General features: G+C 44.2%; 1 protein-coding gene across 3 annotated transcripts in view; it reads left to right on the top strand.

Annotated features, from left to right (window-relative positions):
* Positions 1-446: 446 nt before the first annotated feature.
* Positions 447-25,752, top strand: part of LOC147420793 (uncharacterized) — a 65,665-nt gene continuing 40,359 nt past the window's right edge. The window contains exons 1-6 of one of the 3 annotated variants that reach the window (XM_086504641.1): positions 447-868; positions 1,314-1,394; positions 1,471-1,536; positions 1,795-1,857; positions 1,945-2,011; positions 2,092-2,204. In XM_086504641.1, coding sequence (XP_086360767.1) covers positions 494-868; positions 1,314-1,394; positions 1,471-1,536; positions 1,795-1,857; positions 1,945-2,011; positions 2,092-2,204 — 765 coding nt within the window. In that variant the 5' untranslated portion in view covers positions 447-493. The remainder of the gene's footprint in view (positions 869-1,313; positions 1,395-1,470; positions 1,537-1,794; positions 1,858-1,944; positions 2,012-2,091; positions 2,205-25,752) is intronic. The other 2 variants (XM_086504640.1, XM_086504642.1) reach the window with 2 other exon arrangements.

Genomic DNA, 25,752 nt, shown 5'->3' on the forward strand with positions numbered 1-25,752 from the left:
ACCATAAAAGAGAGAAACACGTTGAAACAAGAAGAAGAGAAGACGCAAACAACATTACAATGCATCAAATTTTCCTTTAGGAGAAGGAAAACCAAACAACAGTCTTCTAAGGGCTAATTTGGTAAGTAGAAGGGGTGATATTACCTTGGTAAACTCATGAAAATCTACTAACATAATATGACGGAAGGGGGAGCCCTTTACAAGTGTCGCAATCTGCGACTTGAAGACTAAAATCCAAAACAAAAGCAATCTCCTTTGCACGCGATAAAGAGAGAGAGAGGGGGAGAGAGAGAGCGATTGACCGTACTATTTGTCTAAGTTTTAAGTTAAAGAGGCAATGGAAGCAAGCCCGTCCTCACTAGGGCGTGATGTGTCAACCATTGTGCTAGCATGTCATTCGCTGACCTGGAGTCTTGGGTGCATTACTATAGGCCCTTAGTGACACTAGCAATGTGCAGCCAAAATAATTGTAGTAGTAGAAAGTGTACATTCAATGAGCGCGTGCAGCGCTCCAGGTTTGCCACTGAGAGTTCGGTCGTTCAGCTGGACAGCAGACGCTGTGCCATCGCCCTCCCGTCTCGCTTCTGCGGTTGTTGGGGGACTTGCTGTGTGGCCATCTCTTTCTTCGCTCGACCGGCTGGTTTTACAGGCGCAAATTGGGGGATCACCAGTCGTGCAGAGAATGATGGTGGAAGCTGTGTTCTTTGACCTCGATGACACACTTGTGCTTACGCATGCTGCAGATAAGAGCGCCCTTCAGGCTGTTACCTGCCTCCTTGCTACCCGCCTTCCACACGTAGACCAGCAAGCGGTAGTAGATAGTTTCGTGCTACGTTTCGTCTCTGAGCCTTGGGATCCTCACCATCAGGTAGTTGTATAGAGTTGGACCCGAGCTTGCCACCATCAATTTTGAGCCTTTTGATGGTGGCTCCGTTATTCCAGCTAGTATATCTGCAAGAAGCCTTGCTTATTTGCGTCTGTATGTGCTAACTTCAAAGTTTACATCTGTCAGCTTTTGTTTGCTGCATGTGACAATAGGCTTCATGTTCAATGTCCATGTGATTCACAAGCTTAATGCTCTAATCTATGGATGTCGATGGCTTCTTGACATCAAAAAGGGATTAGTAGCTTGCTGTCAAGATATAGGCACTTTGAGGAAATATGTTATAGATGTGCCCATAACGTCATGTGTTTATTGTCATACCCTTAGAACTTTACACAGTTGTTTGGTTGTTGTTGTTTTACCATGTGGTTGTTGTGCTTGTCAATGCATTAATCTTCAAGAATAATTGGTCGACGTCATTTTCGATCAGATTGATGTTACGGAATGGAGGAGCCAGCTCTGGAATAGGGGTCTTTTGTGGCAGAATGTTGATGACATGGATCTAGCAAGGGTACATTGTACCACATGTCTGTAACAGTACAAGTTAGTTTGGAAAGATGCACTTACTCTTTCTTGATTTTTTACAGGATTTGCAGAGCTGTTTTGATTCGGAACGCCTACTTGCATTTCAGTGGGCAGATGGAGTTGAAGCGGTACATTCCTATTGGTAGTTTTCTGACATGTAAATTTGTTTAGACGAATGGTAGTACCGCACTGGAATGCTTTTCTTTTTATAGCACAAATACGTTTACATACTGCAAAAGAGGGATCAGGTGGACCTATCAATTTGGAGACAAGTTTAGTGCTTATTTCATTAGAGAGATGTATTGATTTCTGACAAGTGATACCTAGCCGACAGTTTTTTTGGTGCTGTGTTGAAGAATTTGGATTTTTGTTATGCCTTTATGCAGTTAGTGATGAAATTGCAATCACATGATGTTAAAGTGGGAATCATCACCAATGGGCATGCTAAGGTTTACATGCATTCTGTACATCTCATCTTGATTGCGGAACAAGTCCTCTTTAATGCATTGTGTGAATGGCATTTGCACAAAATGCAGGTTCAAAGAGCAAAGTTGAAGGCCTGCAAAGCAGAGGATCTCTTCAGTGTCATCCTTGTGGGGGGAGGTAATACAGCTATGAAGAAGTTTTAGAAGAAAATAGCAGAAACACATGCCAGTATTTTAAATTTCAAGCTTTTGATGTAGAGGAACCCAACGAAAAGCCACACAAGGAGATATTTATAAAGGCATGCAAGATGGCGGGATGTGAACCTGAGAAAGCTATCATGATCGGAGACAACTTAAAAACTGACATACAGGTTGGAGGTTCTACTGTACATGAATGTTTTGCATACATAAGTGTTGCTCTGAAGTTTTCTCTGCAGAGGTGGCAAGAGTTTGCCAGATGCCGTCTTCCTTACCATTAAGTGACATAGAAAAATCAATTTCATGTGTTGAAGTTGGGTCACACAATACCAGGCGTCTGCAATTGCGGAAATAGATGGAGTAGAACGTTGTCTTTGCTCAAGCATGAACCCCTTCTGACATAAAAGGCTCATGATTTTTTGACTGTCAAACACGTCTCTCCTCGTGTCATGTGTGCCTTTAGAAGTTTCTACAGAGTGTGCGGCTACTGTCGAAGTAGCCTACTAGGCGAGTACATTATACTAGCCTACTAGCCTACCTAGGCAGGTAGTTACGAACTTGTCTACGTTCTCTCTCTCTCTCTCTCTCAAGGTGGTACACGTTGAACTCTAAATTTGAGCTAGAATCCTCCTAGTGTGCACCGACTTCTTTGTTTAGAATCTCTCCCCTCTGTTTACTAAGATAATATCTTCTGTTATAGTAAACATCTCAAGGGTCTTTGTTTACAATCTCTCTATCTGTTTACTAAGAGAATATCTTCTGTTATAGTAAACATCTCAAGGGTACAGCTTTAAGATATATGTACAAATTTGATCACTCTAGAGGTGTGATCCAAAAAGTATGTGTAAGCTATTCAGTCAATGACCAAGGCTATTTCTTGGTTTTCAAAAAAAGTCTCTCAGATCTCCTAAAATATGCATTCTTTTTGATTTGCATGGTGCGAAACTCTCCTCATATTGTCAAAAGCACAACAAGAGGAACATCATCTCGGTCAGATTTATCTGAAAGTATAGAAGAATCCCAGGAACCGTTATGGGTTCATGAGAAGCAGGTGGTATCTTTGCTGATGAAGAGCAAGCTTGAAGAGGAGAATCTTGTGGTGGATCCCTGTGCCTGTCTGACCGGAGACATCTTCGTCACCTTCTTTGTTCTTTGCTTCTCCTCTCTTGGCTCTCTCTACCCCTATCCCCTAAATCGTGATGATAGCTCTTCTCTCTCGCGAGTCAGTTTGCTGTTTTTGCTTTTGATGCTGTCACAAACTGCTAACGTGGCAACCTCTGAAGACGAAGGGGGTTAGAACTCAATCCTATCCCTAACCAACTTACAGAAGATGGTCGCGGGGCCTAAAACCTCAATACTCACATGCGTGCACATTTGCACATTTTCCCGACATTTGCACATTTTCTTGACTTGTCACCAAAAAGTCATTATAAAAGAAGCATCGAGGCAAGCGTTTTATCAGAAGCTCAATCTAGCGCAAGTGGAGATCAGCCCAGCGTTTTTTGCATCCTACAGTTGCCCTCGCTTTTTTGCTCCACATCTTCCAGCAGTCCAACGTTTTATCATCAGTTCTATCTAGTGCAAGTGGAGACCTGCCCAACATTTTTTGCATCTTGCAGCTGCCATCGCTTTTTTGCTCCACGTCCCAGGCGTCTCCAACAGTCCAGTGTTTTGGGATTTGTAGGCGCAATCAGCCCAGATCTGCCAGTGTTTTGGTGCTTGGCCCAGTTACTTGCCGGAAAAGTCTCGCATTTGCTATTGCTAACTCCCTGTTGCAGCCCAGACAATTCGGCAGCCCATTGAGTCTCTTCCCGGCCATTCCATCGTTGCATTGAGTGCTCCCATCCCTGTCCATCATCTGCTCCATCATCAACTGTGTTTTCAGCCCTGTTAAGCGTGTCGAATCCGCTACGTTTTTGCAGCCAGCCATCAGCCCTTCTTTCCTCACATTGGGAGTGCAACTCAGCCCCAGAGCTGCCTCTTGGTGGCCATCTGCTGTAACAAACTTGGACACTCCAAGTCAAGAATCTACTGCGACAGCACCAAGTAACCACTTCAAAACAGTTCACAGTTCACAATTGATTCACACTGGCCTGGTGGAGTTTCGTGCCTAGAGATATTGGCCCCAAAGACTGGCGCCCCTTTCGGTATTTCTTTTTGTATTAATATGAGTTCAAAGTACAAGAGTGCGGGCAGGCGCTCACACTCAGACTCTGCATCCAGATGCTCTGAGTTGTGAGAGGCCTGCTCACAAATTTAAAGGTACAAGGGATGCCAAAAATAGAGCCTCAAAAGCTGAAAATCTAAAGTTCAAAAGCTTTGCAAAAATAAAGCAGTTTCTCTTTCTCTCTCTCTTGCTCAAATAAAGCAAAGAGGCTTCTCTCTCTCTCTCTCTCTCTCTCTCTCTCTCTCTCTCTCTCGTTTAGTAAATTAAAGCAAAGAGTTTCTCTCTCTCCCAATTGCATAGAAAAAGCATTGCTCAAAAGCTGTCAAAAGCTGCTAACACAATTCACGCCGCAAATAACGGAGATCCATACAGTTGCCACGTCAGCAAAATTCAGGATTAGGGTTAGGGTTAGGGCAGAATGAGGGTTTCATCAAAATTAGGGTTTCAAAATTTTAGGGTTAGGGTTTCAACAGAATTAGGGTTTCAGATTTTTACGGTTAGGGTTTCAGCAGAGCGGGCAGCCACGTCATCACTTTGTGACATACCCCCCTCTTGAAAGCATTGTAATCGCCCTCGATTACGCTTGCAAAACAGATAGAGGCGATAAATCGTCTTAGCAGACACTGACTGTTAGTACCTACGTACTAGGAACACACATCTAGCACATGTACCAATCGACAGTCACATCACATGACATCAGAGGACATCACTCGACATCACAGGACATCACATGACATTCAACATTCATTTGGATCTTAGACCATGATTTATCGGCAATGTAGCTAGCAATCGCATCTAGATCCAGTCGGGACCTCATTGATGCCCGATTGACTAACCCCTATTGCAACCATGTCTATTCGAGATCAATTAGACCAAAATACTGCAGTCATTTCGTCTATCAGTTCTTGCACTTAAAAACAAGTCAAGGACAAATCAGTTTCATATTCGGGAATTCCATTTCATAAAGTCATATAGCAGGATACTATCAACTCTGAGTATCCCTGAAGCTCAAAGAGACATTACTGACTCTAGTATACAAAAATCAAGGCATTTGTTGACAAAGGAGCGGAGTAACTCCCCTCTTGTGCATCCCACTGTACCAGATCTCCGACCAAGCTGAATTCTGGGTTCCATTTGGAATAGACTATGCTAAACCAAAAGCTTCGAGGTAAAGTTTCACAATTTGAGGTGTATTTGCTAGGTCCACCTCCATCCACTTCGCATCCAATGCAGGATAGTTCTTGAATTTAACCAAGAACCGTTTTCAGACTTTACCTTTGTTCTTTGTGTCCTTATGTGCCAAAATCTGTTCAGGAACAAGGATCTCCTCGTTTTCCTCCACTTCGGGTTGCTCATCGGGCTCCCCATCGTCAAGCACATCACCTTTAAAAGGTTTCAAGAGACTCACATGAAATGCATGGTGAATCCTCCAAGTGTCGGGCAATTTCAGTCGGAAGGAGACATTGTTGATCTTTTTAGAGATCTGGCAAGGTCCTTAGTATCGCATACTAAGCTTTGGAAAAAACCTCTCCTTTCCCTTTTTCTTTTTCAGGCGTGCCTTCTCAAAGCGTAAGAGCAACCAATCATCCTCCTTTAATTTCAAATCACGACGGTGGCGATCTACTGCCTTTTCTTGTCGTTCTTGAGATTTCTGCAAAGCCTCGCGGACCTTGGCAAAAGCCGTGTCTAAGTCGCGCGTGTATTCATCCGCTTCAAAAATCTTATCTTTCGTGCTTAGGAAGGGTGGAACCTTCGCAACACCTTCAACAATCTCAAATGGCGCCTTCCCCGTCGAAGAGTGTATCGTGTATTGTAGGCAAATTACACCAAAGGTAGAGACTTTTCCCATTGAGTCTTCTGATCCGAGATACAAGACTTCAATAAATCTAAAACCACTGAATTGGCAATCTCAGATTGCCCGTCAGTTTGCGGGTGGAACGATGACGAGAACTGCAACCGCGTGCCAATGTTCTCCCAAATTGCCTCCCAAAACAAACTCGTAAATATGGGGTCCTGTTGGAGACAATCGTCTCAGGCATGCCATGTAATCTGAAGATCTGGGCCACAAACAGTCTCGCTAAGTGATCTGGCTTGACTGTTTTCTTCAGTGGAATGAAATGAGCCTGCTTGCTAAATCTGTCAATAATAGTCCAGATACCATTGTGACCACTCTGTTTTCTCGGGAGATCAAAAATGAAATCCATTGCAATACTTTCCCAGGGGCGGGTGGGTATGGGTAAAGGCTTTAACAATCCCTGTGCTTTATGCCTGTGAAACTTGACCTTTTGGCATACGAAGCAACTGTGCACAAACTCTTCCACATCCTTCTTGAGTCTCAGCCAAAAGAAGTATCTCTCTACCCCTTTCATGGTGGTAGCAATGCCGCGATGACCCGTTAAAGGTGGACAGTGGAATTTGGTCATAACCTTTTCCCTCAACGGCTGTGTAACGCACAACATGGTTTTTCTCATCAAGTAGCCATCCCGAATGGAATATCCTGCTACTGTCTCCCCATCTCGTATCCGTGTGAAAACGTCTGCAAAATCTGTATCTGTGGCATACTGGTCAACCATATCCTCGAAGCTCCTATGATGTATCGCGGAAATAGCTAGAACCAACGGCTTCTAAGACAAAGCATCTGCCACCACATTCTTCTGTCTCTGAATATGGACAATCTGGGAGTGAAACTGTGACAAGATGTTCGCCCACCACATCTGCTCTTCTGATAGCTGCTTCTGAGACAAGAAGTAGCGCAAACTCTGATGGTCTGTAAAGACAGTAAAATCCGCTCCGAATAGGTAATGCCTCCACTGAGTAAGAGCATGGACGATCGCCAAAAACTCTCATAAATCTGTGTTGTCATTTCTGGCCTTGAGAAACAATCGGCTCTTGTAAGCAATGACATGGCGTTCTTGCATTAAGACCGCACCCAGACCAAGAACAGATTTCTGATTCCTAGTATCGATGATATACTCGATAGATTACAGGGATCCTCGTGCTTTAGCAGGATTGATTTGAAGAGTGGATATCATCATATCAAAATCGAAACGGGAGACGTCTACAAGACAACTTTTCGGACGACTTTTGGTTATTTGAGTTTTTGGTGATGCCTTTTGGCTTAACCAATGCTCTTGCGACATTTAACCGGATGATGAACATGATTTTTCAAGAGTACAGGCTATTTGTTGGCACGTTCTTTGACGATATCATTGTTTTCTCCAAGAATGAGGCAGAACATAGAGATCATCCGCTTCAGGTCTTTCAAGCATTACGAGATCACAAGTTAGTGATTAATGCAAAGAAAAGTGAATTTTTCCTACCAGAGATACACTTTTTGGGACACATTGTCTCAACAGCGGGAATGCAAATGGATCCAACCAAGATAGAGACTGTCCGTGATTGGCCCGATTTGAAGAATGTCCATGAAGTTAGAAGCCTCTTGGGACTGCATTCGTACTACAGGCGGTTCATTCAAAAGTTTGCAGAGGTTGCTTCCCCTTTGCATATCTGTTGGAATTAGGGTTGCAGAGAAACACACAGAGCTTGGAGAAGACGAAGGAAGCTCAAGGCACACAATAGAGAGTGTGTTACTTAGTGTGTAATGGAAAGATAGATAGCCCTAGAGTGATGGGCGTATATACAATGCACGAGGGAAAAAACCTCCTAAAAAGGGAAAAAATGCCCCGGCGGTCCTAGTGTGTTCACACACATCACTACCACATGTATATGGTAACAAATCCCCCCTGGAGTGATGCGGTGAACGAGAGCTGGCACATGAGTAAAGGGAAGTGCCATGCCCTGAGGACAGGATCAGTCCACAAAGGGGAGTAAGCCCAAAGCTTTGCGGAAAGCTTCAAGCTTCTCACGAGACAATGCCTTTGTGAAAAGATCTGCAAGGTTGTCCTGTGTTGGCACATAAGCCAAGCTGATCTCTCATGCTGAGAGCCTCTCCCTGACATAGTGGTAATGCACCTCAATGTGCTTTGTGTGAGCATGAAAAACTGGGTTCCTCGCAATTGCCAATGCGCTCTGACTGTCAGTGTAGATAGTGTTGATAGTGTCCTGTCCAACACCCAAATCAGCCATAAGGCGTCTGAGCCATACACACTCAACCGTAGCTGTGAAGATTGCCCTGTACTCAGCCTCACAACTCGAAGTGGCCACAGTAGGTTGCTTCTTGCTCAACCATGATATACATGAACTGCCAAGCATGAAACAAAAACCACTTGTGGACACTCGCGTGTCAAAACAACCAACCCAATCTGAGTCCGAAAAAGCATGTAAGTCTAGCGGCAATGATCCCCCCTTGGGATAAAATAAGCCAAGATGTAAAGTGCCACTAAGGTAGCGGAAAATCCTCTTGACAGCCTGCCAATGCTTAGACCCTGGACTATGCATAAATCTGCTCACGTGTGAGACTGCAAACTGAATATCCGGCCTCGTGTTGCATACATAAATGAGGTAGCCAACAACAGTTTGGTAAAGAGTGACATCAGCAGGATCGCCAGCATCATGTAGACTCAACTTCAAACCTGTTTCCATGGGAGTGGCAATAGGTTTGCATTCCTCAAGTCCAAACTTACATAGCAATGTCTCTATGTAACTTTTCTGACACAAGGCAATACCACCATCACACTGCTTAAATTGTATACCCAAGTAATGATGCAACAACCCCAAATCTTTCATCTTGAAAGTAGCATTCAAATCAGCCTTAAATTCAGCAATATGTCTCTCATTTGGTCCAGTGATCAGCAAATCATCGCCATAAAGAACCACAATGAGAAGTACATCACCCTCACGCTTTACATACAATGTGCTTTCTGTTGGATTGTTACGAAAGCCTTGTTTAACCAAATGAGTGTCAGCTTTCTCATACCAAGCACGAGGAGATTGCTTCAACCCATACAAAGCCTTCTTACATCTGCACACTTTGTCCTGTTGTCCTTTTATGACAAAACCGCGAGGCTGCGTTACATAAACTTCCTCAAATATGTCACCATTCAAGAAAGCAGTAACAATGTCTGATTGATGTACATCCCAACCAAAATGAGCTGCCAATGCACATAGAAAACGTACAGTAGTCATATGACAAGTGGGAGCAAAAGTCTCTTCATAATCTATGCCTTTTTGCTGTGCATAACCGTTTGCAACAAGTCGAGCCTTATGGCGATCAATCTCACCATCCGGCTTGCGTTTCAACTTGTAAACCCACTTCATACCAATGGCCTTTTTGCCAGGAGGCAAATCACATAAAGTCCACGTGTCATTTTGTATAAGTGCATCATATTCTGATTGCATGGCAGCCATCCAATTTTCTGAATTCTGCGTTTCATCAAAAGACAGAGGCTCCTCAACATCATGTAAGCTAGACACAGCCAAAGCATAACAATCTGATGCATAAGATGCACGGCGAGAGCCTGAACGAGTACGACTAGACAAAGGTGCATCCAATTTACTGTCACGCAAAGTGTGCACCAGCCATTTTGGCATACCTCTAGCCTGCTCATTTTCAGCCCTTTCCTCATCAAGTACATCTGCATCAGTAATAGGCTGATCTAAAACATTTTTAGAAACCCCCATAGGCTGTACATTTGCCTCATTGGAACTTACATTCGTATTTCCACCACTGAAAAGAGGCAACAAAGTGTCATAAATGTCCTTTGAGCTTACATTACTGTCTTTAGTACATGACAGCAAGGGCTGAACAGAATCTTCCACAAACACTACATCTCGAGAAACTAGAATACGTTTTGTTTGCGGATGATACAACCTGTAACCTTTGCTTTCAGCACTATAACCAACAAAAATACATTTGACAGCCTTATCATCCAATTTTCTGCGTTGCACTTGTGGCACCAAAGCATATGCCAAACAGCCAAAAACACGCATGTGCTCAATAGAAGGCTTTCTATCATGCCATGCTTCATATGGAGTAATAGACTGCAAAGCTTTCGTAGGACACCTGTTAAGTACGTAAGTGGCACACATGATGGCCTCAAGCCAAAAAGAATGCGGCAAAGCTTGACTTTTGATCATACATCTTGCCATTTCCGTCAGTGACCCGTTTTTCCTCTCAGCAACACCATTTTGCTGAGGTGTATAAGGCACTGTACATGGGTGTTTTATCCCACGACTAGCCAGAAATGCATTAAATTCATGAGACATATACTCCCCCCCTCGATCGGAACGGAGGGTGCCCATAGTACATTTCGAGACATTTTCAGCCATAGCCATAAATTGTTTGAAGCACATAAAAACTTCGGACTTCGCTTTAAGCGGAAATACCCATGCATGCCTGGAGTAATCATCAATGAAAGTCACGAAGTACAGGTAATTGCCCAAGGACGGAGTTTGCATGGGCCCACAAACATCACTATGCACAAGCTGCAACCTGCATGTGGCCCTAACTAAACCATCCTTTGGAAACTTAGAACGCTGCATTTTACCTAGAATACAGCCTTCACAAACATGTTTTGAGAGGTGCTTCAAGAGGCGGCAAAGAAGCAACCATATCAGATTTCTGCAAACGCAGCAAACTGGCAAAGTTCAGATGACCAAAACGTGCATGCCAAAGTTTTGCATTTGAAATAGCCCTTGAATGTGCAACAGCATTTACTAAATTTTATCCACACTTGTCATACAAAGTGAGCTTATACAGCCCACGACACAAAAGCCCATATGCAACAATTTCATCACCAAAACTGAGATCATGAACTGTACATCTGTCATCCACAAATTTGACTACAAGTCCAAGTCTAGCAAGTGCGGATATAGACAAGAGATTCTTCTTGATCCGAGGTACATAAAGTGCATCAACAAGTGTGAAGGAACTGCCATTAGCAGCAGTGAGCACAATCTTTCCAACTCCCTGAACTGGATATGAGGCGTTGTTGGCACAAGTGAGTGAATTCCTATGAGGGACAGACTCGAGAGAGGTAAACAATTCACGATGTGAGGTAATGTGCTTTGTAGCACCACTGCCGAAATACCACACATGTGAATCTGCAGCAACTGACAAGCATGCATCATGGACAGCAGGGTTGTAAGTGCACTCTGCGCTAAAAGCCCATTCTGCATCAACATCAGCAACACAGTCTCCTTTCACAGAAGACTCAACAATGGCTGCATTTGTAGTGGAACCAGCTTTGCAGTGGAACCACCCTCTTTCTTCGTAGCCTCTTTTGCCTTCAACTTAGGACACGACTTGATCAGGTGATCATTGGCTTTACAATAATGGCAACGCATCTTCTTTTTGCCCTTGTCACTAGAATTTCCGGACGAATTGCTGCCAGCAAAAGCATTAGGAACATAATTTTTGCCACTCGCAGCAGAACCATAAGAAGTGGTTGCATTGCTGTTACCACCCTTTCTTTGAGAAGCAATAAAAGCCTGTTCAACTGCACGTTGTCTAGTCCTGTTTTTTCTGGAAAGTGACTCTTGCAACAAGAATGTGCATAATGCATCAAACTTGACAACTTCTGGATTTCCTTGGGTCATAAGTCTCCAAGTACTAGCAAAAGTCTGGTAAGAATCTGGTAAGGCATCAAGAACAGTCTGCACAAGGGAACTGTCTGAAATAACTTCACCTGCAGAAATAAGTTGCTCATTGATATCCTTGACACTAGCAAGGAAAGTGTCCATATCATTTTCCTCATGCATAATCTTCGACTCCAGCTCTTTACGCAGCAAAGCAATTTTAGCCTCATTGCGGCTTGCATAAAGACCTGCTAGAATATCCCAAGCCTGTTTTGCAGATTTTGCTGAACTAATGTGAGGAACAATGGTGCGCTTCATAGACAACGCAATCAATGCATGAGCCTGCGCACCTTAACATCCCAACGAGCTTGTTTTGCCGCAGGCAAAACAACTCTAACAGCTGTAATCCTTGCAGCAAGACCTGCAACATCCTCAACATCGCCTACATCCTCAGAACCAGGACGTACATCAATGCCTTGCACAATGTTCCAGACACCCTTTGACACAAGAACATGTTGCATCATATAAGCCCACAGGGTAGTTGTCTCCATCCAACTTGTCCTCAACAGCAAACATCTTGAACACATTTGTGTTGTTGTTGTCAGCCATGGTAAATGCGACACCTGATGTGAAAACTGCCCGAAAAAAGGAGAAACGGAGCGGAAACAACCTGTGCTATATAGCACAAACCGTAGAAGACTATAAGGCACTTGTTATGCAGAAAACGGCACTGACAGAAATTCTGCACAAAATGACGAAATAGCTTGTGCAGTACTGCCTGTAGTGGAAACGGAGGCTGAAATGAGCCCAAATCAAAATTCTGAGCAGACCAAACTCTACGAGCTCTCTCGAAATGTTTGTCGACCTGCGAACGCTTGCCAAAGCTCACTGAAATCGGAGAAAGTGAGCAGGCGTGTGCTGGAGCAGCTTGCGACTAAGCCCGGGAGAACGTGACCTGCTCTGATACCAATTGTTGGAATTAGGGTTGCAGAGAAACACACACAGCTTGGAGAAGACGAAGGAAGCTCAAGGCACACAATAGAGAGTGTGTTACTTAGTGTGTAATGGAAAGATAGATAGCCCTAGAGTGATGGGCGTATATACAATGCAGGGGGAAAACAACCTCCTAAAGAGGGAAAAAAAGGCCCGACGGTCCTAGTGTGTTCACACACATCACTACCACATGTATATGGTAACAATATCTTGACACAGAAAGGAGTCCCTTTCTCGTGGGGACCCACAGAGGTGACCGACTTTTAGACATTGAAAGAAAGATTGACTACGGGACCAGTTTTGACTTTGCCGGACTTGCAGAAGTCATTTGAAGTATATTGTGATGCTTGTGGTCGTAGTCTGGGTGCGGTCTTAATGCAAGAAGGTCATGTCATTGCTTACGAGAGCCGATTGTTCTCAAGGCCGGAAATGACAGCACAGATTTATGAGAAAGAGCTTTTGGCGGTTATCCATGCTCTTACTCAGTGGCGGCACTACCTACTCGGAGCGGATTTTACTGTCTTTACAGACCATCAGAGTTTGCGCTACTTGTCATAGAAGCAGCTAGCAGAAAAGCAGATGCGGTGGGCGAACATCTTGTCACAGTTTCACTCTCAGATTGTCCATGTGCAGAGACAGAAGAATGTGGTGGTAGATGCTTTGTCTCGGAAGCCGTTGGTTTTGGCTATTTCCGTGATACATCATAGGAGCTTCAAGGATATGGTTGATGAATATGTCACAGATACAGATTTTGCAGACGTTTTCACACGGATAATGGATGGGGAGACAGTAGCGGGATAATAATAGATATTCCATTCGGGATGGCTACTTGATGAGAAAACCATGTTGTGCGTTACACAGCCGTTGTGTGAAAAGGTTATAACTGAATGCCACTGTCCACCTTTTACGGGTCACCGTGGCATTGCTACCACCATGAAAAGGGTAGAGAGATGTTTCTTTTGGCCGAGACTTAAGAAGGATGTGGAAGAGTTTGTGCGCAGTTGCTTGGTATGCCAGAAGGTCAAGTTTGACATACATAAATTACAGGGATTGTTACAACCTTTACCCATACCCACCCGCCCCTGAGAAAGTATTGCAATGGATTTCATTTTTGATCTCCCGAGAACACAGAGTAGTCACGATGGTATTTAGACTGTTATTGACAGATTTAGCAAGCAGGCTCATTTCATTCCAGTAAAGAAAACAGTCAAGCCGGATCACTTAGCAAGACTGTTTGTGACCCAGATCTTCAGATTACATGGCATGCTTGAGACGATTGTCTCCGACAAGGACTCCAGATTTACGAGTTTGTTTTGGAAGGCAATTTGGGAGAACATTGGCACGCTGTTGCAGTTCTCATCATCGTTCCACCCGCAGATTGATGGGCAATCTGAGATTGCCAATTCAATGGTTTTAGATTTATTGAAGTCTTATATCTCGGATTAGAAGACTCAATGGGAAAAGTACTTACCTTTGGTGGAATTTGCCTACAATAACACGATACACTCTTCGACGGGGAAGGCGCCATTTGAGATTGTTGAAGGTGCTTCCAAGGTTCCACCCTTCCTAAGCACGAAAGATAAGATTTTTGAAGCGGATGAGTATACGCGAGACTTAGACACGGCTTTTGCCAAGGTTCGTGAGGCTTTGCAGAAATCTCAAGAACGACAGAAAAAGGAGCGGATCGCCATCGTCGCGACTTGAAATTGAAGGAGGATGATTAGGTGCTCTTACTTTTGAGAAGGCACGCCTGAGAAAGAAAAAGGGAAAGGAGAGGCTTTTTCCAAAGCTTAGTATGCGATACTACGAACCTTTCGAGATCTCTGAAAAGATAAATGATGTCTCCTTCCGACTGAAACTGCCTGACACTTAGAGGATTCACAATGCATTTCATGTGAGTCTCTTGAAACCTTTCAAAGGTGATGTGCCTGATGATGGGGAGCTTGATGAGCAACCCGAAGTGGAAGAAAACGAGGAGATCCTTGTTCCTGAACAGATTTTGGCACATAAGGATATGAAGAATAAAGGTAAAGTCCGAAGGCGGTTCTTGGTTAAGTTCCCAAGAACTATCTTGCATTGGATGCGAAGTGGATGGAGGAGGAGGACCTAGTAGATACTCCTCAGATTGTGAAACTTTACCTCAAAGCTTTTGGTTTAGCATAGTCTACTCCAAATTGAACCCAGAATTCAGCTTGGCCGGAGATCCGATGCAGTGGGATGCACAAGAGGGAAGTTACTCCGCTCCTTTGTCAACAAATGCCTCGATTTTGATACTAGAGTCACTAATGTCTCTTTGAGCTTCAGGGATACTAAGAGCTGACAGTATTCTACTTTATGACTTCATGAAATGGAATTCTTGAATATGATATTGATTTGTTCTTGACTTTTTTTAAGTGCAGGAACTGATAGACGAAATGATTGCAGCATTTTGCTCTACTTGATCTCGAATAGACATGGTTGCAATAGGGGTTAGTCAATCGGACATCGATGAGGTCCCGACTGGATCTAGATGCGATTGCTAGCTACAGTGCCGATAAATCATGGTCTAAGATCCGAATGAATGTTGAATGTCATGTGATGTCTAGTGATGTCTTGTGATGTTGTGTGATGTGACTGTCGATTGGTACATGTGCTAGATGTGTGTTCCTAGTGCGTAGGTACTAACAATCAGTGTCTGCTAACACGGTTTATGGCCTCTGTCTGTTTTGCATACGTAATCGAGGGCGATTACAATGTTTTCAAGAGGGGGGTATGTCACAAAGTGATGATGTGGCTGTCCGATTATTAGGGTTTTGATGACATGGCTGTACTGCTAAAACCCTAACCCTAATGGCCAGAAACCCTAATCTACGAAAACCCTAAATACTGCCAGAAACCCTAACCCTAATTTTTGCCAAACCCTAATTGCTGTTGAAACCCTAATTCTGTCCTAACCCTAACCCTAAAAGGCAGTAGGGAAAAAACAGCCGAGTGATGACGTGGCATCGTACTGCAGATCTCGGATTTTGTTGCGCGTTTCACGCTGGATTGTACGGCAGCTTTTGCGATGGGAAAAAGCTACGCAAAACTTGGCTATCTTTTATTCTACGCCAAGGTAGTTAGGTACGTAGTGTTCGGTATATATTCGGTACGTAAGGTACGTAGTACAGAATGGATTGAGTTTTAGGTACGTAAAAATTCGTCCTTTTTTTTTACAAAGCCTAAAACAGGGGGAACTTCATACATTTTACTTATGCATTCACCAAGACTTCAAATAAAGACTAGCAAATCAACAGTACACCGTTACAAATGCCAAAAACTGGAGTCCATGACTCTAACCGAACAATGAAAACGCAAAGTTGAGATTAGCTAACCATTGATCAATGTCTACAAACAAATAGTATCAGATGTTTGCTGCCATGGTCACAAAACTAAGAGCATCAAAATAAATACATAGTGAATCATGAAAATGATAAATCCAAGTCTGAAGTCCTGACTCCAATAACTAGTAAGCACTAAAAACCGCACACTGAGCACTACACTCAAAAGCCATCATCATCATCAGAGGACGATGAAGATGATGAGGATGACATCTCTGCCTCTGTGAGGACATTGCCCTCATCATCATACTCTAGCCCTGTAAATCCTGGGTCCCTTGGTGTGTCTGCATCATCCTTATGTGGATCACCCTGCTCTGAAGTCTGGAGGAGACGAATAGCCGGGTTCGCTCGAACCTGAGGTCTGCGTACTGGAAGCTTCCCAATCCGAATGCGCTCTCGCTGTGCGATGTCAGGATCTGCAGCCTCCTGTTGGAGAGGGATGCTGTCACCAGGAGGTTTATTTTTCCTGTTGCCTTTCGTAGATAAGTACTAGATATTTTTATTTATTTTTATTTTTACTTGTTTTCCTCGAGACCCTTGAAAAGGTGCAAGTGGACATTGTATGGCCAGTGTGAAACGGCTGCGGCCGAATAGGTTTCTCACATCGGGAGTCTAGGTCGGTTAGTCTGGGACTGGTCGGGCCAATTAGCACTGAATTCTGATGAGTATGGAAGCCTGTGTGCGCCAAATGAAGTCTGGGCCACTCGGAAAGTCACTTATAACTTTATAAGTCAGTGGGAACTAGAGAATTAACTCAAAAGGGGTAAACTGGACACATGGCGGTTCCAGGTGGATTTTCCACTTCCATCAGCAAGAGGGGGCGCCCAATTTGAGAGAGGAGGCTGATTTTTGCATTAAGGAGCTACAGTGTGTGTGTGAGTAGTGGGTGCACGTCTACAACTTTAATGGAAAGCTTGCCTTCTCCTTTGTCTCATGTAGCGCGACGATTTGCTCTCGTGCATCTCTCTCTCCCCTTTGGCACATATGGTAATGCCCCACTAGATGGGCTACTCAGTTGAACATGTACAGTTCTGGGGGTTTATGCGCGTTTGCCAAGGCAAGAGCCTTCTGAACAGGAACCAGATTAGCTAATTGCTAATCCCCCACAGGTACGCACAGTTCCATCGCGAAAGATTGCGAGTTTGGAGAGTTTTCTCGCGTGAAAACTCATCCAATTCATAGGGGAACTGTCCCATTGCGTGCGGGAGCCCTTGGGACACGCGTAGGCGTGTTCGCTCCGCTAAAAACGATCCGAAACAGCGAATTACAGCCTGCTGTGTTTTTCTGCAGGTTTAGGGTTTCGCACCTAAACTGCAAGGGAACACCGGGGGAGTCTCGTGAGAGCCTTGGGATGCGTGTACAGGCTTTTGGGCACCCGGCAGTGAAAAACAGGGAATTACAGCCTGCTGAAATTCTGTGACAGCTCGCCAGAAAGCTTCCAGATAGCGAGGGAATCCGTCCTAGACAGGTGCTTTTGACCTACAGGGGTTTTTGCGCCGTTATGTTGCCAAAATCAGGTCGAAAACCTGCGTTTTCAGCCCTCGCCAGGTTTGGACAGCTTTGTGAAAGCTTGTGCGAAGTGGTCGGATCGTCTACTTTAATTTGAATAAAGAAATACCGAAAGGGGCGCCAGTCTTTGGGGCCTACAGGGTGTCGGTCTCGTGTGCGCAGTGACATTCTAGTCACTGAACGCAACTGTGTTCTCTTCCCTTCTCAGTGCTCTGTGTAAAGTTAACAGGTAATTGAAATAGTACGGCCCTCTACGTTGTACAGGCCGGTTATATGGTTCCATCAACGGGATAGTCACTTTTTCTTCAAAAAGTGCAGCGTGGATTGTTGTGGGTGAAAGCAACACAGAGCTTGTCGATATGGCAGAGAAGAGAGACCATGTACTTGAAGAGGGATCTTCCTCACATGGCACAGAGAAAATTCCTTCAACTCTTCAAGAAGAGGACAGTTTGTTTAGAACTCAACTGCGTTGTTGCATGGACATGTTTCAGCAGTTGGCTAACAACCCAAGGATGCAGGAGTTTTTACAGGCTCCGACACAGGGTTTTCAGCCTCCTACACAGGGCACGACTGAGCCGTTGCAGGAAAAGGAGATTTCCAATGCGCAGAGGACTCATGATGCTCGAGGGAAAGCCCATGTGGTTGAGCAACTAGCGGTGTCCAATGATCCAAAGCAGCTTGCTTTAGTTGGACAGGAACCGTTTGTGAATGGTCAAGGGTGTAATGAACACGCTGTGCGTCAGACCCTTCCATTACCTAATACTTATCCCGGTTATTTTGGAGGTGGTTCAATGTTTCAAGCTATGGCTGGACCTTCCACAGGTTATATGCCAGGGAATGTGTTCGGGACAATGCAAACAGGCATGGGTAACCCTATGTACGCGAACATGGGTGTCCAACCAGGTTTTCAGGGTGCCTACGGCCAGTTTTGAGTGCTTGGAACACAATTTGGTATGGCTGGTTTTTTGCAGCCATACGTACAAAATGCAGATATGACAGGGAAAACAGTTGATGCGAGTGCTGGAATGAACACTCATGGAGCACCACTGTTACAGGCACCTGTTTATGATAATGTGGCTCCTTTGAGTCAGCCTAAGGATTACAAGGAAGGTGGACAGGGAGTGAAGTTTGAAACTTTTAGAGGAATTGAGGACCAATTGAAGGCTTTGACCTTCATACAACAGTTCGATGCAGCTTATGCTGGAGGCAACTTCACGGAATCTTCAAAGATACGCAAGGCTGCCACTTTCTTGAAAGGGAATGTGCTCCAATGGTGGACCGCATTGTTGAACCAGGGTCAAGCCCCAACAACGTGGGTCCAATTCAAACAACTTTTTGCGCGTGCATGGTTGACAAACACTTTTGAAGTGGATGTGATGACAGAATGGCACGAGTTGAATGCTAAACAATGTGCGAACTTGGAAGAGTACAATAAACAGTTTTGGGCCGCACTGTTGCCAGTCACCTCTTACAGGTTTGTGCCATTGTCAGAACAGATTGAGAAGTACTGTTGCGGATTGCCCAAGAAAATCAGGGACTATTGCACAAAGACTACTGTCATGAATATGTTTCAGTTGATAGAGAATGCAAGAGTGGCCAGCAATCTGTCGAAAGGAGATTCCGATGGATTTAATAGCCAGAAGAAAGGGTCCCAGGGCAAACAGTTTTCAGCCAAGGGCAATGTTGCAGCAAAGCCTTCTGAGCCTCCCACAAAGAAGCCCTCCACTGAAGAAGGTGATACGTCCAAGAAGCAGTCTAAGTCTTCTTCGGGACGAGGACAAGGACAAAAGAGGCATTTTTCTGGCAAAACTTTTGAAGAACGGAAAGCTCTTAGAGAGGCCAAGAAATGCTACATTTGTGAACAGGAAGGACATTTTGCAAATGAATGCCCACAGAAGAAGTCACAGGATAAGGATGACAAGTCAGACCAAAAAGGGAAGAAGCCAAAGCCAAGTGTAAGACTTGTTCCAGATTTGGTTGGAGACCAACCAAACACAGATGCCACGGAGCTGTGCAGAGCTTGGGGCAAAGTTAGAGACCAGACAGTGTTGGTTTTCTTTGATCCAGGAGCCCGTGCAAATTTCATATCACCAGAATTGGCATCCAAGTTGGGCATTCGTGCAGAGGAGATGGGTATGACAGGGGAAGCAGGTTTGGCATGCCCAGGTCATTCAGAGCCTGTTACTCCCATTTTGGGAAAGCTTCGTCTGCACATTCAGAGCTATGTGGATACGGAAGAATTTCATATTATGCCACTTGAGGGCTATGATGTGTTACTGGGTATCCCATGGTGTTACAGGTTGCATGCTATGGTGGATACTTACAACAAAAAGATTACCCTTGTACATAGAGGAAAGACTCATGTCCTTGATGTAAAGCTTAAAGGCGAGTCTGTTCCAGTTGTTTCTGCTTCTGCTATTTCATCTGTAATAAAGAATCATCTTTCTGCGTACTTGATCTTTGCAAAAGAAGTACCTCAAGCTGTATCTAATTTGTCTACCTTAGATAAAGACAGGTCAACTTTTTTGAGTGGTTTCAGTGATTGTTTTTCGGACTCTTTGCCAGGGGAGTTACCTCCTGAGAGACCTGAGGATCATACAATAGATCTTGTGCCAGGTTCTAGTCCACCGAATAGACCACCATACAGGGTTAGTGCTGCCCAGCAGAAAGAGATTGAGTCAGGTCAACGAGCTTTTAGAGAAGGGGCTGATTCAGCCCAGTTCATCCCCTTTTTGTTCGCCTGTACTCTTAGTGCAAAAGAAGGATGGTTTATGGCGCATGTGCATTGACTATCGCGCCTTGAATAAGAATACCATCAAGAATAGGTTCCCCATACCGAGGATAGATGACATTCTTGATCGGCTGGAGGGAGCGTCATTGTTTACAAGGATAGACCTAAAGAGTGGGTATCATCAGATACACATTAGGCCAGAAGATGTCCATAAGACTGCGTTCAGGATAACATTTGGTCTCTATGAGTTTCTTGTCATGCCATTTGGTCTCACAAATGCTCCTGCCACATTTAATAGAATGATGGACAAAATTTTTAGACCACATAGAAACTTCGTGGGTACCTTCTTTGATGACATGATTGTCTACTCAAAGTCTGAAGAGGAGCATAGGGATCACTTGACCGCAGTTTTCAATGAGCTACGCAAGAATAGGCTACTCATTAATGCGAAGAAAAGTGAGTTCTTTTTGCAAGAGATTCACTACCTTGGGCACATTGTTTCAAAGGATGGGGTACGCATGGATCCCGCTAAAGTGGAAGCAATTAGGTCATGGCCAGACTTGAAGTCCGTACATGACATTCGAAGCTTTCTAGGCTTATGTTCCTTTTATAGGAGGTTCATCCGAAATTTTGCTGAGATTGCTTCTCTCCTCCATGCACTGCAAGGAAAAGGAGTTACTTTCAAGTGGACAGCCAAGGAAATTTTAGCGTTCAAACACTTGAAAGAGAAGCTGACTTCAGATCCGGTAATCATTTTGCCAGATCTTTCGAAACCTTTTGTGGTTCAGTGTGATGCGTGTGGCCATAGTCTTGGTGCAGTTCTAATGCAGAATGGCCGAGTAGTCGCATACGAGAACAGAATTCTTTTTAAGACTGAAAGGAACTTGCAAGTCTATGAGAAAGAATTGCTGGCAGTAATTCATGCTCTCACTAGTTGGAAACATTATTTGCTAGGGGCTGATTTTGTTGTCCAAACGGATCATCAAACCTTGCGATATTTTCTTACACAGACGAAGTTGTCTGAGAAGCACATGCGATGGGCAAACATCTTGTCAATGTTCCATTTTCAGATTGTGCATGTGCAAGGGAAAAAGAACGTGGTGGCTGATGCGTTGTCACGAAAGCCCCAAATTTCAGCAGTGTCAATTCCGTACCATTGTGAACTAGACGAAATGAAGACACAATATGCTGAAGATTCAGATTTTGCAAGGATCTATGACCAGCTTGTTGATGGGCAACATCATGAGCACTATATGCTTAAGAATGACTTTCTCATGATGCATGGAAAGTTATGCGTTACTAAACAGTTACGGCCAAAGATTTTGATGGAAAGTCATGCTCCACCTTATGCTGGGCATCGTGGAATTGATGCGACAGTGAAAGGGGTTGAGGCATTCTTCTATTGGCCAGCTTTGCGTCAAGATGTTGACACATTTGTAAGATCATGCTTAGTATGCCAAAAAGTCAAATTTGACAGACAAAAGCAACCGGGATTGTTGCAGCCATTGCCGATCCCTGATAGGCCATGGGAAAGCATAGCAATGGACTTTATCTTTGATCTTCCAAGGACGCAAAGAGGAAATGATGGGATTTGGACTATCATTTGTAGGTTCAGTAAGCAGGCCCATTTCATTCCTGTTAGGAAGAAGATAAAGCCAGAACACATGGTCAAGATATTCATGAGCAATATCTTTAAATATCATGGGATGCCTCAGTCAATTGTCAGTGACAGGGATCCACGTATGACGAGTCTTTTCTGGAAGGCATTGTTTGAGAACATGGGCACTACGCTCAAGTTCTCTTCTTCGTTTCATCCGCAAATTGATGGACAGTCAGAAGAGGCAAATTCTACTGTCTTGGACCTGCTCAAATGTTATGTCTCAGAGCACAAGGCAACTTGGGAACACCATCTCCCATTGGTTGAATATGCTTACAATAACACTGTGCATACGTCAACAGGTAAGGCACCATTTGAGATAGTGGAAGGAGGAAAGAAAGTCCCGCCCATTTTGCAGACTAAGGACAAGATATTTGAGGTAGACAAGTATGTGCAAGATATGGATGAAACATACAGGAAGATAAAGATTGCTCTTGAGAAGACTCAGGCTAAGCAAAAGAAAGCTGCCGATCGTCACCGTCGTGAACTTGTATTTTCACTTGGTGATTGGGTGCTTTTGCGCTTTGAAAAGGCCAGGTTAAGGAAAAGGAAAGGCAAGGAACGCTTGTTTCCTAAGCTCAGTATTCGATATTATGGTCCTTTTCAGATTTCAGAAAAGATCAGCGATGTAGCTTACAGGTTAAAGCTACCAGAAGGCTGGAAAATACATAATGCTTTTCATGTCAGCTTTCTAAGGCCCTTTGTTGGTGATGTGCCAAAGAATATGCTTGATGAGGAACAACCCGAAGTGGAAGAATTGGATGAAATCCTTGTTCTTGAATAGATATTGGCACATAAAGAAAGAAAGGTTAGAGGAAAAGTTGCAAGACGCTATTTGGTGAAGTTCAAGAACTATCCATCATTGGATGCCAAATGGATGGAAGAGTTTGAATTGCTTGATTCACCTCAGCTATTGCAATTGTATCTTGAAACCTTTCAGATGGAACCCACAGTGACTTGATGTAGACTTTTTGGAGCAAGGCAAGAGCATGGTTCATGATGCTCAAGAGAGTAGTTAAGCAATTGTATCTACGCTTTCCATACAGAATTTAGCTAGAGAAGTTTGTGCTTGAGAGTACACTAGAAGACTTCTATGCTTGATATATTTGTCGTAGCCAGGTTGGAGGGATTGTTTAATCGTCCAATGCTACATTTCCGGAAGCATGTATATCTTGGATTCCCATCATAGAATATATGTGATATCAAGAGATACTGCATGTATTATTGGCATGCAAGTGAGGTCGCTTGCAGTATTTCAAGGGTGGGGTGTGTCACCAGGAGGTGTATTTTTCTTGTTGCCTTCCGTAGATAAGTACTAGATATTTTTATTTATTTTTATTTTTACTTGTTTTCCTCGAGACCCTTGAAAAGGTGCAAGTGGACATTGTATGGCCAGTGTGAAACGGTTGCGGCCGAGTAGGTTTCTCACATCGGGAGTCTAGGTCGGTCAGTCTGGGATTGGTCGGGCCAGTTAGCACTGAATTCTGATGAGTATGGAAGCTTGTGTGCGCCAAATGAAGTTTGGGCCACTCGGAAAGTCACTTATAACTTTATCAGTGAGTGGGAACTAGAGAATTAACTCAAAAGGGGTAAACTAGACACATGGCGGTTCCAGGTGGATTTTCCACTTCCATCAGCAAGAGGAGGCGCCCAATTTGAGAGAGGAGGCTGATTTTTGCATTAAGGAGCTACAGTGTGTGTGTGTGAGTAGTGGGTGCAGGTCTACAGCTTTAATGGAAAGCTTGCCTTCTCCTTTGTCTCATGTAGCGCGATGATTTGCTCTCGTGCATCTCTCTCTCCCCTTTGGCACATATGGTAATGCCCCACTAGATGGGCTACTCAGTTGAACATGTACAGTTCTGGGGGTTTATGCGCGTTTGCCAAGGCAAGAGCCTTCTGAACAGGAACTAGATTAGCTAATTGCTAATTCCCCACAGGTACGCACAGTTCCATCGCGAAAGATTGCGAGTTCGGATAGTTTTCTCGCGTGAAAACTCGTCCAATTCACAGGGGAACTATCCCATTGCGTGCGGGAGCCCTTGGGACACGCGTAGGCGTGTTCGCTCCGCTAAAAACGATCTGAAACAGCGAATTACAGCCTGCCGTGTTTTTCTGCAGGTTTAGGGTTTCGCACGTAAACTGCAAGGGAACATCGGGGGAGTCTCGCGAGAGCCTTGGGATGCGTGTACAGGCTTTTGGGCACCCGGCAGTGAAAAACAGGGAATTACAGCCTGCTGAAATTCTGTGACAGCTCGCCAGAAAGTTTCCAGATAGCGAGGGAATCCGTCCTAGACAGGTGCTTTTGACCTACAGGGGTTTTTGCGCCGTTATGTTGCCAAAATCAGGTCGAAAACCTGCGTTTTCAGCCCTCGCCAGGTTTGGACAGCTTTGTGAAAGCTTGTGCGAAGTGGTCGGATTGTCTACTTTAATTTGAATAAAGAAATACCGAAAGGGGCGCCAGTCTTTGGGGCCTACAGGGTGTCGGTCTCGTGTGCGCAGTGACATTCTAGTCGCTGAACGCAACTGTGTTCTCTTCCCTTCTCAGTGCTCTGTGTAAAGTTAACAGGTAATTGAAATAGTACCGCCCTCTACGTTGTACAGGCCAACTCTCCAACTCTCTGTGAAGCTCTCGCAGTATCTCCTCTTGCTCGTCTTTGATACGAGTATCTATCTCCTCTACTATAGGGTCTGGAACCATCTTCACCTCCGTAGGATCCACCTGCATCAACATTGATAAAAATCCATAAAGATTAAAGATACTTCAAGTAATTTAACCTAGTCTATAGACGAGCCTTTAGCGGATTGAAGCATGGAACAAAGTTCAAACTTGCTTGGGATTTCCCAAAGCATGGAAAGAGCGCACTAGCCTCATGTTCGCTCGACAGTACACCAACTTTTCTAGTTGGGTCGTGCTCAATTTGTTCCTGATCTTCGTGTGCACCAAGGAATATGCACTCCAATTGCGCTCACAAGTGCTAGCTGAACAATCCTGATGGCAATGTAGTAATGTACACGAGGTGCACATCTATAGAGGACAAAAGTGCACAAGGTCAACATCTTAGGCACAACTCACAAACATGTTACAACTTGAGTACCTGAGAGAGAATACGTAGAGCTAGCTTGCAAATTTTTGGAAGACCTGAACTTCCATAGTTCTGTCACCAACTTAGGGGAAGCTTGGTAGCCTCGGGTCTCACTGCAACACTCCTCGTGAAAGTAGGACCCAAGTTGTTCATGAAGCTTGACATCTCACCATCTATGATCAACTGTTCATCCTCGTTGAACATGAGATTGAGGTACTCCGAACGAAGAGTCAGCAAGGCCATGTTTCCAAAAAGCTTGGGCTTCTTGTAGATGGGATGGAGTATAGCTGCCATCCCATGAATGGGACGACGCATATACTGCCATCGACTATCTACAATAGCCAGAATGTCATTCTGTCTGCAAGTTCAAAAAGAACAATCATTGAATCTGAGATTGGCGTAGTAACTACTCGGATCACGTGGGTGTGTGTGTCCCACACTGGGTTGGGTTTGCGAGGCATCTTACAAATCACGTGCAAGAGAGGAGCACTCACTGGTCTACTGCACTCTGCACAGTACCTGTGTGTTCTTACCAGAAGCGCTTAAAATTCAGCCGCAGAAGACGTTTTTCCATAATACCTCCCAGCACCTGAAATAGGGCTTAAATAATAATTAAAAAAAAACACCAGTACACTACGTATCCGTACGTACGGTACGGTACGGATGTGCTGTACGGATATGATCCGTACGTACATACGGATGCAACCTTGTTCTACGCAATTGACAAGAAAAAGGGCTTATTTTAC

The sequence above is a fragment of the Adiantum capillus-veneris genome, chromosome 28 (genome assembly GCF_014529385.1).
Source record: "Adiantum capillus-veneris isolate H3 chromosome 28, ASM1452938v2, whole genome shotgun sequence".
Taxonomy (NCBI): Eukaryota; Viridiplantae; Streptophyta; class Polypodiopsida; order Polypodiales; family Pteridaceae; genus Adiantum; species Adiantum capillus-veneris.